The sequence below is a fragment of the Notechis scutatus genome, chromosome Z (genome assembly GCF_049901735.1).
Source record: "Notechis scutatus isolate UNSWTSFEM ecotype Mainland chromosome Z, rNotScu1.2, whole genome shotgun sequence".
Taxonomy (NCBI): Eukaryota; Metazoa; Chordata; class Lepidosauria; order Squamata; family Elapidae; genus Notechis; species Notechis scutatus.
The window spans coordinates 10,093,125-10,103,124 of NC_142025.1; the positions used below are offsets into that span (position 1 = coordinate 10,093,125).

The 10,000-nt window shown below is 35.1% G+C and overlaps 1 protein-coding gene across 1 annotated transcript in view; it reads left to right on the plus strand.

The window, feature by feature from the left end:
• Positions 1 to 10,000, plus strand: part of UBE3C (ubiquitin protein ligase E3C) — a 65,706-nt gene that overhangs the window by 45,574 nt on the left and 10,132 nt on the right. Inside the window, exons 14-17 of the mRNA XM_087947299.1 lie at positions 5,827 to 6,072; positions 8,110 to 8,298; positions 8,425 to 8,491; positions 8,989 to 9,119. Coding sequence (XP_087803425.1) covers positions 5,827 to 6,072; positions 8,110 to 8,298; positions 8,425 to 8,491; positions 8,989 to 9,119 — 633 coding nt within the window. The remainder of the gene's footprint in view (positions 1 to 5,826; positions 6,073 to 8,109; positions 8,299 to 8,424; positions 8,492 to 8,988; positions 9,120 to 10,000) is intronic.

A 10,000-nucleotide genomic window follows, 5' to 3' on the forward strand; every position in this document is an offset into this window, starting at 1 on the left:
CCTATGATCATGTGATCAAAATTCAGATGCTTGGCCACTGGTTCATATTTATGACCATTCTTGTGCGACCCTCTGACAAGCAATCAGTGAGGAAGCTAGATTCACTTAACAACTCGATTATTAACTTAACTGCAGTGATTCACTTAATAACTGAGGCATGAAAGGTCATAAAATGGGGCAAAACTCAACAGAAATTTTTGGCTCAATTGTGGACATAAGTCAAGAACTACATGTATTTTAAAGCCTGATTTTAGTGAATATGTTGGAAGATGTCTTAAGCAGGGCCGTATCAGGGTTGTGTTTGACCTCAGTGGGCTGAATGGGCATGGCTGAATGGGCATGACCAGCTCAATATCCTGCAGCCCCCTGCCAGCAAAAACAGAGCCCAGGGGGTGGGGCCTGTGCGCTTCCTTCCTGTGCCCCATTTTCGCTGGCAGAGACACCCTGGACCAGTCCACCATTGTTTCCAGGGTGGCCCTATGGGCCAGATCTAATCACCCTGCAGGCCGAATCCAGCCGCTGGCCTTGAGTTTGATACCCCTGTCTTAAGCAAAGATAATCACAGTCTTCTGGGAGAGGGATAATAGTTTTTCCTTGTAGTGAGCCCCCACCCATCCCAGATGGTGCATAGGTTCTGTTTGGAACTTTAAAATGCACTATAGTAATGGTGCCCGCCAATTATAGTTGTAAGTCATGATCGTCATAAGGCAGATGGTTACATGATTGACCTGATTTTGCAGCTTTTTTTTTTCAATGGTCACTAAATGACTTGTCTTTAAGTAATTGACATGGCCATTAAGTAAATGCTGTGGTTGTTAAGCAAACCCATCATTCACGATGTTTGGTTTTTGCTGGAAACTGGAAATAAATGCCAGTTTTTGGCAAAAATGTTGGAAATTGCAGTCACATGACTGCTGGGCACTGCAAATGGTCTTAAATGCAAGCCAGTTGACGAGCACTTAAACTGGGGTCATGTGACCGTGGGAACTTCTGAACCATGTTGTAAGTTCTTTGTAACTTTAGTAACTCCTCAATCAGCTGTAGATTATATAGAGCTTTTTGAGAACTAAAAAAAGAAAAGGAAATGACTCTTGAAATATACTGTATGAATCCACTGTGGATCTGTGTGTAAAGTTTCAGAAGTACTGAGGGTAGGAATACTATGCACATTACTATCTATGCATTCTGGATCTAATGCTGAAAACAAATTGCATTAAAAAGTTTAAATTGTGCCCCTGGGGCAGGCAAAAGCTCATCAGTAGAGTTTCCTTTCAAATATGTTTTAATTAGAAAAGGAGATGTTTTCAAGGTGTGACTGATTTGTCCAACAAAAATATCAGAAAAGTGGGCATTTGTGCTATATGTGAACAACCATACCTCCCTATCAGAAAAGTACAGAGCTCAAGTGTAATTAACTTAACAAAGAACGATTGTACGTTTGGGAGGTGCATGTTGCAAAACTTAGCTTTTACACTAATTGGAATATTAACTATCCATCTTACTGTATATTTTTAATGTTCTTCTTGCTTTTTAAATACATACTGGAGGAATCTGCCTATGGAAATCAGTATTTAATTAAATGATAGTCCAGGTGTATTTAATTAAATGATAGTCCACAATCCAGATGGCCTAAAAATACTTTATATAGTTTTTAGATTAAGTTATAAATGTTTGGTATGGAGTTACCTGAAGATTGATGGAGATGCATTTGAAAAGCATTATTTTTTTATTGATTCTTAATGTAGTAAATTACTAAAGTTATTTGGCAGCAAACAGAAATGGCCTGTGATGTTGTTCACATTTATTCTCCTGATAGTACCACAATTTGCATTAATTGCATTGCTAGTGCACTCACTTATATTAAAAGGCTTCTAGTATAATTAATCCTTTTTATTTCAAATCATTTTGGCACAATTTCCAGCAATAAACACTCATAAAAGGTAGACACTTGAGAAATAACAAGCAGGTTGCTTCAATATACCTATTGCTATTTTCTCTTGACATGAAGTTATTGATAGGCTTCTAGGAGCCAGTATTGCATATGGCCTAAGAATTAAGACTCATGTGAAAAATGGTAAGTGGATTATTTTGCATAAAAAATAGACAGTTCTTGAATCTGTGTAATTAACCTGTGTTTTAAAAAATACCTTGATTTATGCCTATATTTGTATTTCAGTTGCATACATTATGGAAATTTAATTTGTAATCCATTTAGCTGATGTGATCATAGTATTTAGAACCATCATTTATTAGGGCTAGTATATTAAATGCTTTAAAGCTACTTTTCCCAACTTGATTCTCTCAAGAGGAATTATAATTGCAACTTCCAGAAATTTACAGAACATCTGGAGGGCATCCAATTGGAGAATGCTACTTTAAAAAATTCATTTTGAGATGAACTAAGAAAAAACAGGCACAAAAAGGAATTGTACCAAAGTAGATATATATAGTGAGTTATAAGTGACATTTGTATTAAATATAGTTTGTGTTTCTCTTTGTATTTGGCTCCTCTCTTAATGATTAAAACTCCAAACAAATGACTACAAATTTAAATTCAGCTGCACAGATGAAGGTTTTATTCGTCATGGCTTTATTAAAAATTCTGCAGTTGCCTTAGTGGAATTCCTCCTTAGTTTTTGCTCTCATTGTTTGCATTTTCCTGGTGATATCTATCTGTAATTAACAATGATTCTTAAGAAATAAGGCACAGTGTCATTTAGTCTGTTCAGAATTAAGTTGAACTTTTATCTATTCATCTTAGAAAATTACTAAAAGTTTTTCCCAAAATCTATTTTAAAACAATAAATAAACACAGTAAAATTTATTGAGTGAAGTGTGTAGTATATACTTTTGAGTTTACTTGAAAACACACACACACACCATATTTAAAGCAGATTCGATTATTAAATCAATATTGTAAATACAATTATAGAAATTATATATAGATATAGATGGAGATGGAGATAGGATTGAATGTAGTATCTAAACAGAAAAAAAAATCTTAAATGGGAAAAATATATAAATTTAATCAGGTGGATTTTCCTTTTTTTTTTTTTTGGTAAAAAGTTTTTTATTTTTATCTTTTACAAACATTTAGTGAACAATATGGTTCCAGGTTTTTACATTTCCATACAAACATGACCTTAATTGCATAATTATCTTTCATATTCAACTTCTTATATCATTACATTTTCTATAAGTTGTCACAAATATTCTTATATTCTTTACACTTATTTTATTCATTTTCAGTTCATATCTTAGCTTATTCCATTTTTCTTTAATTGTGCTCATATCTTCTTTATATAATAAATGACTTCCGGTGCCGTTTCTGTCGTGGACAGACCGAAGACTGCAATTGTGCGCTGGTTGGATCCATACTGTTTCAGTTAGAGGGCTCTGAACAGGGCCAGAACCACCCTGTAGAGGTGGGGAAGAAGGGGGAGACTGCCTGTAGGGTCGAGGGGAGCCGCATCTCCCCTCCCTGGCTAGGTAAACTCCCCCCGAAGGTGGGCTGCAGTGGTGGTAAGTATGGCCAACCTGAACACAGAGAGCTATCCGGGACAAAGATTGTGCAGGAGTGGTGAAAAGCGGACAGTGTGGAGACAAGGCAAATCAAGCGCAATATTTGAATACAAAGGTACCCCGGATTTAAAGTTTTAAGAAACTTTAAAGAAAGACTGTAAAAGCGGCGACCAGAAAAAGTGGGGAAAAAAATTGAAAGTGGCTTTGAACCTTAAAAGGAGTTAAATTGAAAGAGGAAGTAAGAAAATATTTGTTTGGACAATTATATGATTTTGGCACTAAAGAGGCATACTAAAAGCTGAACTTGAAAGTGCCAAAAAGAAACAATATTTAATAATTGGACTTATTGGATTATTGAAACTTAAAAAGTTGTAAATAGGGAAAAGAAAGTGAAAAGAAAAGGTGGAACTTGAACATAGCAGAGAGTGCCACCTAATGGCAAAGGAAAATTCAATAACTCCTTAAAAATAGTGCTTGGTTCTCTTGAAATTGGAACTTGATACAAAATAAGAGGAACTTTGATACAATAATATAGAAACCTGAAAAATGAAATTAGAATATTATAAAGGAAGAGGAAAGAAGCTGAAACCCTAGGAATACGAGATGACTGAGAAAAATTCAAAACCCAACAGAAGGAATTTAATAATAAAAACGTATAAACATTGGACTATTTTGACCCTGGAAAATTTAAACAGGATTTAACAGAAGTTGATTACTAGAAGCTGGTTTAAATAAACTATTGGATAACTGGACTGGACTTAAATATTGAAGAAAGAGATAAATAAATTAAACTTGAAAGAGGTGTACAAAAATAGCAGAACTTTGGAAATAAAATCGGACTTAAGAAGCATAAGGGAAATGATATATGAAAGAGCTGAACTGTGCAGTATTGCCTTACAAATATTAGAAATTGTGACATTGGAGAACAAAGAACAAGGAGAGCCAAACAAAGAAAAAGGAAACAGCAGAAAAGAGAATTACAGAAGAAAGCTCAAAAGGGAATGGGATAAAAATCAGTCAGAAATGGAGGAGAAGAAGAAAGGGAAAGGGGAATAAGAGAAAGGACCAGAAAAGGATACAGAAAGAAAAAAGAAAAAAAAAGAAAGGAAATTATATCGCTAAAAGACCTAGAGATAAAGGGTAGATAAAGAATAAGAAAGGGGATTCTGCAAGGTAATATGTAGTGATGATATATAAGAATGTAGATTTTAAAAATGGAAAGTTTGGAACTGATGTTTTTTCTTTTTTTTAAATTTGATTATTTCTTAAGAATCATTGTTAAATTACAGATAGATATAACTGGAATAAATGTTAAAGTGGGAAACTATGATAAGAATGTCAATTAAACTTAATAAAATTAAGAATGCCGCTAAAACGAACTATGAGAATTGTACTGAAAAGATTGATATCAGTTTCTTATAATCAGATGAAAAGATTAATGTATTTGAAATAATAAAAGATTTAAAGTATAAAGGAATATTAGGAAAGAATACCATGTGGATTCTAGCCTAAAATGTATATGTGATATGTAGTACTTAGGAGATTTTTGCCATTAACCTGGAAAGTGATAATTAAAAATGATTATATTATGGTAATTTTTAATATGAGTTAAAGGGGAGTAAATTGAGTGATGTATAAGATAAAAGGGTGGTACATTCAAATTGGCAATTAAGGGGGAAATGTTTGGAACTACTTAAATTAAGATGGAATTTATTGAATAATGAAATAAGAGTATGTGATGAAATTGCAAATATGACAGATAAAAGTATAATGAACAGAATAAGATATAAGAATTTTTAGATATTATATAAAAAGATATGAACAGGTGGATTTTCCAAGCTTAAACTTTTCTGTTCTTTTGTTTGTTCCTATGAGTCACTGTAGCTGAATTAAGTATGAAGAACAAACATGGGTTTGCAATTTTTCATAATTTACAAAATTCAGTTCCCTTTAATGTAGGATTGCTCATTATAAAATAGGACTAAATGCATATACATTTTTGCAATAGTGGTGAATATTTGTAGCTCGCTCGAAGAATGAACTTCCACCCTCCTATGCATTTTTACTGTAAATAGACTTGAGAATAAAAATGTAATTTTAGATTTAGATTATTTTTCTGCTACATATCCTTAATTTTCTTGTACAATATTATGATTTATCATATTGGGTATATATGTTTCACTTTGCTGATCATTGACTAAATAAAGATTATTAAATACTATATAAAAATCCATGAGCTTTTTAGCAGGCATAGGAAATGAATGTATGTGTTTCCTGTTCTCCTTCTGGGTGAATATCAAATGAGTGAGTTTCAATCTCTTTACACTTTTTTTAAAGGCTTTATATGAAAATATGCTGGTTGAGCTTCCTTTCGCCAGTTTTTTCCTCTCCAAGTTGCTGGGGACAAGTGCTGATGTCGACATTCATCATTTGGCATCCCTGGATCCTGAAATGTACAAAAACCTCCTTTTTCTTAAGAGCTATGAAGATGATGTAGAAGAACTTGGGCTGAACTTTACCGTGGTAAATAATGATTTGGGAGAGGCACAGGTAAGAAGAAGACATTTTCTCTATCTGTTATAGCCAGTTAACTATTAATTTCTCAGCACTATTTGCATTCAGATGCCATGGTGATAAAGCACTGACAAAATAATTGCTGTTTGCTCTATTTTGGAATCAAAGCATACAACGTTTGACTGTTTTGGTGATGTGAACTGACACTCTCCCCCCATTTTTTTGTCTTTTTGACTGTTTTGGTGATGTGAACTGACACTCTCCCCCCCCATTTTTTTTGTCTTTTTGCCCAAGACAGACAATTGATGTGGTTATGTTTTTATTTCAGATTTGAATTCTTTATAACATAGTTTTATGTCTCATGGGCTTGCCCAGGCAATCACCAGGAGTCAAAGCTGACTCAAAAGCAACACACACACAAGAAATAGCTTGTAGTTAAAAACTTTCAGTTGAAATTTGGGTTTGTTCTTTTTAGGTAATCTGTCCATTAGTTCATAAAGTTTCTACCATTTTTCTGTACTGATACAAAAGACTGCATTAAATGGCTGTTAATGTTAAATATTCTACAGCAGGGGTGTCAAACTCACTTTCATTGAGGGCTGCATCAGGGTTGTGTTTGACCTCGGAGCCATGGTGAGCGTGGTCATGACGGGCGTGGCTAGATCGTTGTCCGTGCTGGGGGCACCTGTGGTGGCCAAATGCTAAGACAGAACTTGCCTGAGACTATCACTCACATTCATTAAAATCTCTTTCTTTTCTTTTCTTTTTCCTTCTTCCTTCCCCTCTTATTTTTTCTTCCTTGCTGTCTTACCATCTTTCCTTTTTTTTGTCTTTCCTCTTTCCCATTCTCCTTTCCTGTCTTGCATGTTCAAATGCAAAAGGGGAAACTTTTCTCCTTTTGTTTTTAGTTTGTTTTGCCAGTTCTCTGCCAGTGAAAACAGCCCGGGGAGCCCCACGCACCACTCTGTGCCCTGTTTTTGGCCACAACGGCCTCCTGCAGCTCTCTGCCAACAAATATAGCTTGGGGGAGGCGCATGCACCCCTCCCCCAAGCTCCATTTTTGGTAGCAGAAGCACTGTGGGCCAGTCCTTTGCTGTTTCCAGGCCGGCCCCTTGAGTTGGATTCGGCCCGCAGGCCTTGAGTTTGACATCCCTGGGGTAGAGGAATCCCTGACTCTGTTCAACTATAATGATAACAGACTTTGCTACACTGAATCAAATTTGGGCATTGTGCAAACAGTGGAAGGCTGGCAGGCAGTTATTACTAGTTATCACTGTTCTAGTGGAAGCATGGCTTTGCCTTGAATCCAGTGGTCTCTTTGCTTTGCCCCTTAAAACAATCCATTTCACACACATCCCCACCCACTTGCTATAGGGACCCCGACAGAATTTAAACAATAGCCAGACCCAAGCACAGCAGCTAATCCTGAACTTTGAACACATTTCAATTTGAACAAACTTTTTTCAGTTCTAATTTGAACTCTCAAAACATACACATTTTGGCTTGTTTACCTAAAATAATTAAGGGCAAAAAACCGAGAGAGCTCTTTTTAAATCAAGAGGCACCCTAATACTTGTTTAATAAACTTCAAAAAGTTGCAGGTGTTTGAGGCAAAATCTTGAATTCCATTCCTAGCAAGCTTTGATGTCTTTTTCCAAAATAATGTAAAGCTGGAATGAGGGAGTAGCTAGAGCATTGATGTATTTTCCTAGGGAATGTATGTTTTCCATGTTTTATCCAGAGAGATTTTCAGCGGTTGGTATCAACAAAAATTGAATCAAACTTCTTCACAATCCCCGTTGTTCCATTATGCCACCTAGTGGCAAATGCTGTGATCAAGGGGCCATATTCCTTCCTTCTTAGCCAAAATATACCCTTCCAGACAAAGACCCATTCTTCTAAGTATTGATAGTGCAATATAAAAATAATGTATTCATAATGAATGAAGATTAAAGTGTGGACTGCTGCATCAGTGCAATGTCATGGAAGGTGATTGTAAGATTGGGGCTAGGGGGAATAATTTGCCTACAGCGAATGAGATTGATTTTATAGAAGATGTTTGTGTTTTTATAGGTGGTTGAATTAAAGCTTGGAGGAAAGGATATTCCTGTCACTAGTGCAAACAGAATCGCCTACATCCATCTCGTGGCAGACTACAGGTTAAATAAACAAATCAGACAGCATTGCTTGGCATTCAGACAAGGTCTTGCCAATGTTGTTAATCTTGAGTGGCTCAGAATGTTCGATCAACAAGAAATACAGGTATAATTGCCCAGCCAAATGGAGAAAATGATGCATTTAGTGATTTTTTTAAAAAAAATTAAGATTCTAATGTTCTGCCTAGATGTATTAACCGTGTATATACTGCTTTTTCTCCAACCCTTCCAGGTTTTGATTTCTGGAGCCCAGGTTCCAATTAGTCTAGAGGATCTTAAAACTTTCACAAACTATTCAGGCAAGTACACTGTAAATCAAGGTGGTGTTGAAGGACAAAAATAAAGAATCCAAGCCAGGGAGGCTGAATATGATTAATTCTCTAATGTCAAGAGAAGAATAAATTATACGGTTATGCTCTGTATGCATGCCCACACACGTACTCATTTTGGTGGATGAATAATCAAAGACCAGGAGTAGCAAAAATATATATTAACATAATATGCAGTAATATACAAAAAGGAATGAGTAGTCCTACAAATTAGCAACGCATTTCACTTAGTTTTTAAGGTACTTTATCCCTTAAATAGTATATGAACATATGATCATATGATCTTTTAACCATTCTTCTATTAATAAAGATTATCTTTGCAAAATCTTACTGTTCATTAGTTCACCCTTCCATCCTGATATTGTTTTTCAGAGTCAGGTGTAGGAAGACTGAATTATTGTTTTCTGATCATGTAGAATAACACTAACTCAGTTTTAATGCAGTTTTATTTTTTTTTAAAATGGTAGGAGGTTATACTGCAGATCATCCAGTAATCAAAATCTTTTGGAGAGTAGTTGAAAGTTTCACCGATGATGAGAAACGTAAATTACTCAAGTTTGTGACAAGCTGCTCACGACCTCCTCTCTTGGGTTTTAAGGTATTTGCCTTCATAGTTTTTTCTTTTAGCTAATTTGTTACAGCCATAACAATAGTGTATTAATAAACATTTGTTTAATTAAAAACCAAAGCAACATTAAAGTAATGGGGATGTAGACATGTACATTGTAGAAATTGGGATAATTCCCAAATAAAAATTAAGATTTTATGTCTACTCTAGGACTATATTTTAAATATTTTTAAAAGAATCTATAGCAGTCAATGTAATGATACTGTAGTTCTAAATATTTAGTCTTAGAAGTATGCTTTATTGAATTTAGTTTGGCTTCTCAGTTAAAAATGTATAGGATTGCAGTTTCAGCGTTTTTTTGGGGGAAAGAAAAATTTGCTTAACCTAATAATCCATTTCATCTCAATTATTTCATGTGATAAATGAGCACAATCACTTTCCAAAGAAAGAAGCAGGGCTTTCAGCTGTTATCATGTGATTAGTAATGTGATCGGGATCCTGACCATGGTGTTGGTTCTGCCTTAAAATGAATGTGGATGTTTTGATCAGCTTCTATAATGTAGAAAAACATAGAACCATCCATGCTTCCTTCACTGCATGGACTTATTGCACATAGCCATTGCTTTACATACTGTTCACAACACCCCAAGACGTGTTTTCATTCTGTATAGGAGCAGTAAACAACCTGCAATTCAGAAGGTCTACTCTTGAGAGTGCAGTTGCTGAAAAACAAATTATGATGTGCTGCCATTTTATTCCTGATTTCTCCTTCTGTCTTACAAATGTTATATGGAACTTATCTCTAAATTTCTACTTTGAGGTCTCCCTGTAGAACATGGTGTATAACATAGTGGAATTACATATGGTGTATAGTTAATACTCCCCAATTGCATTTCTAAGCTGATGAATCC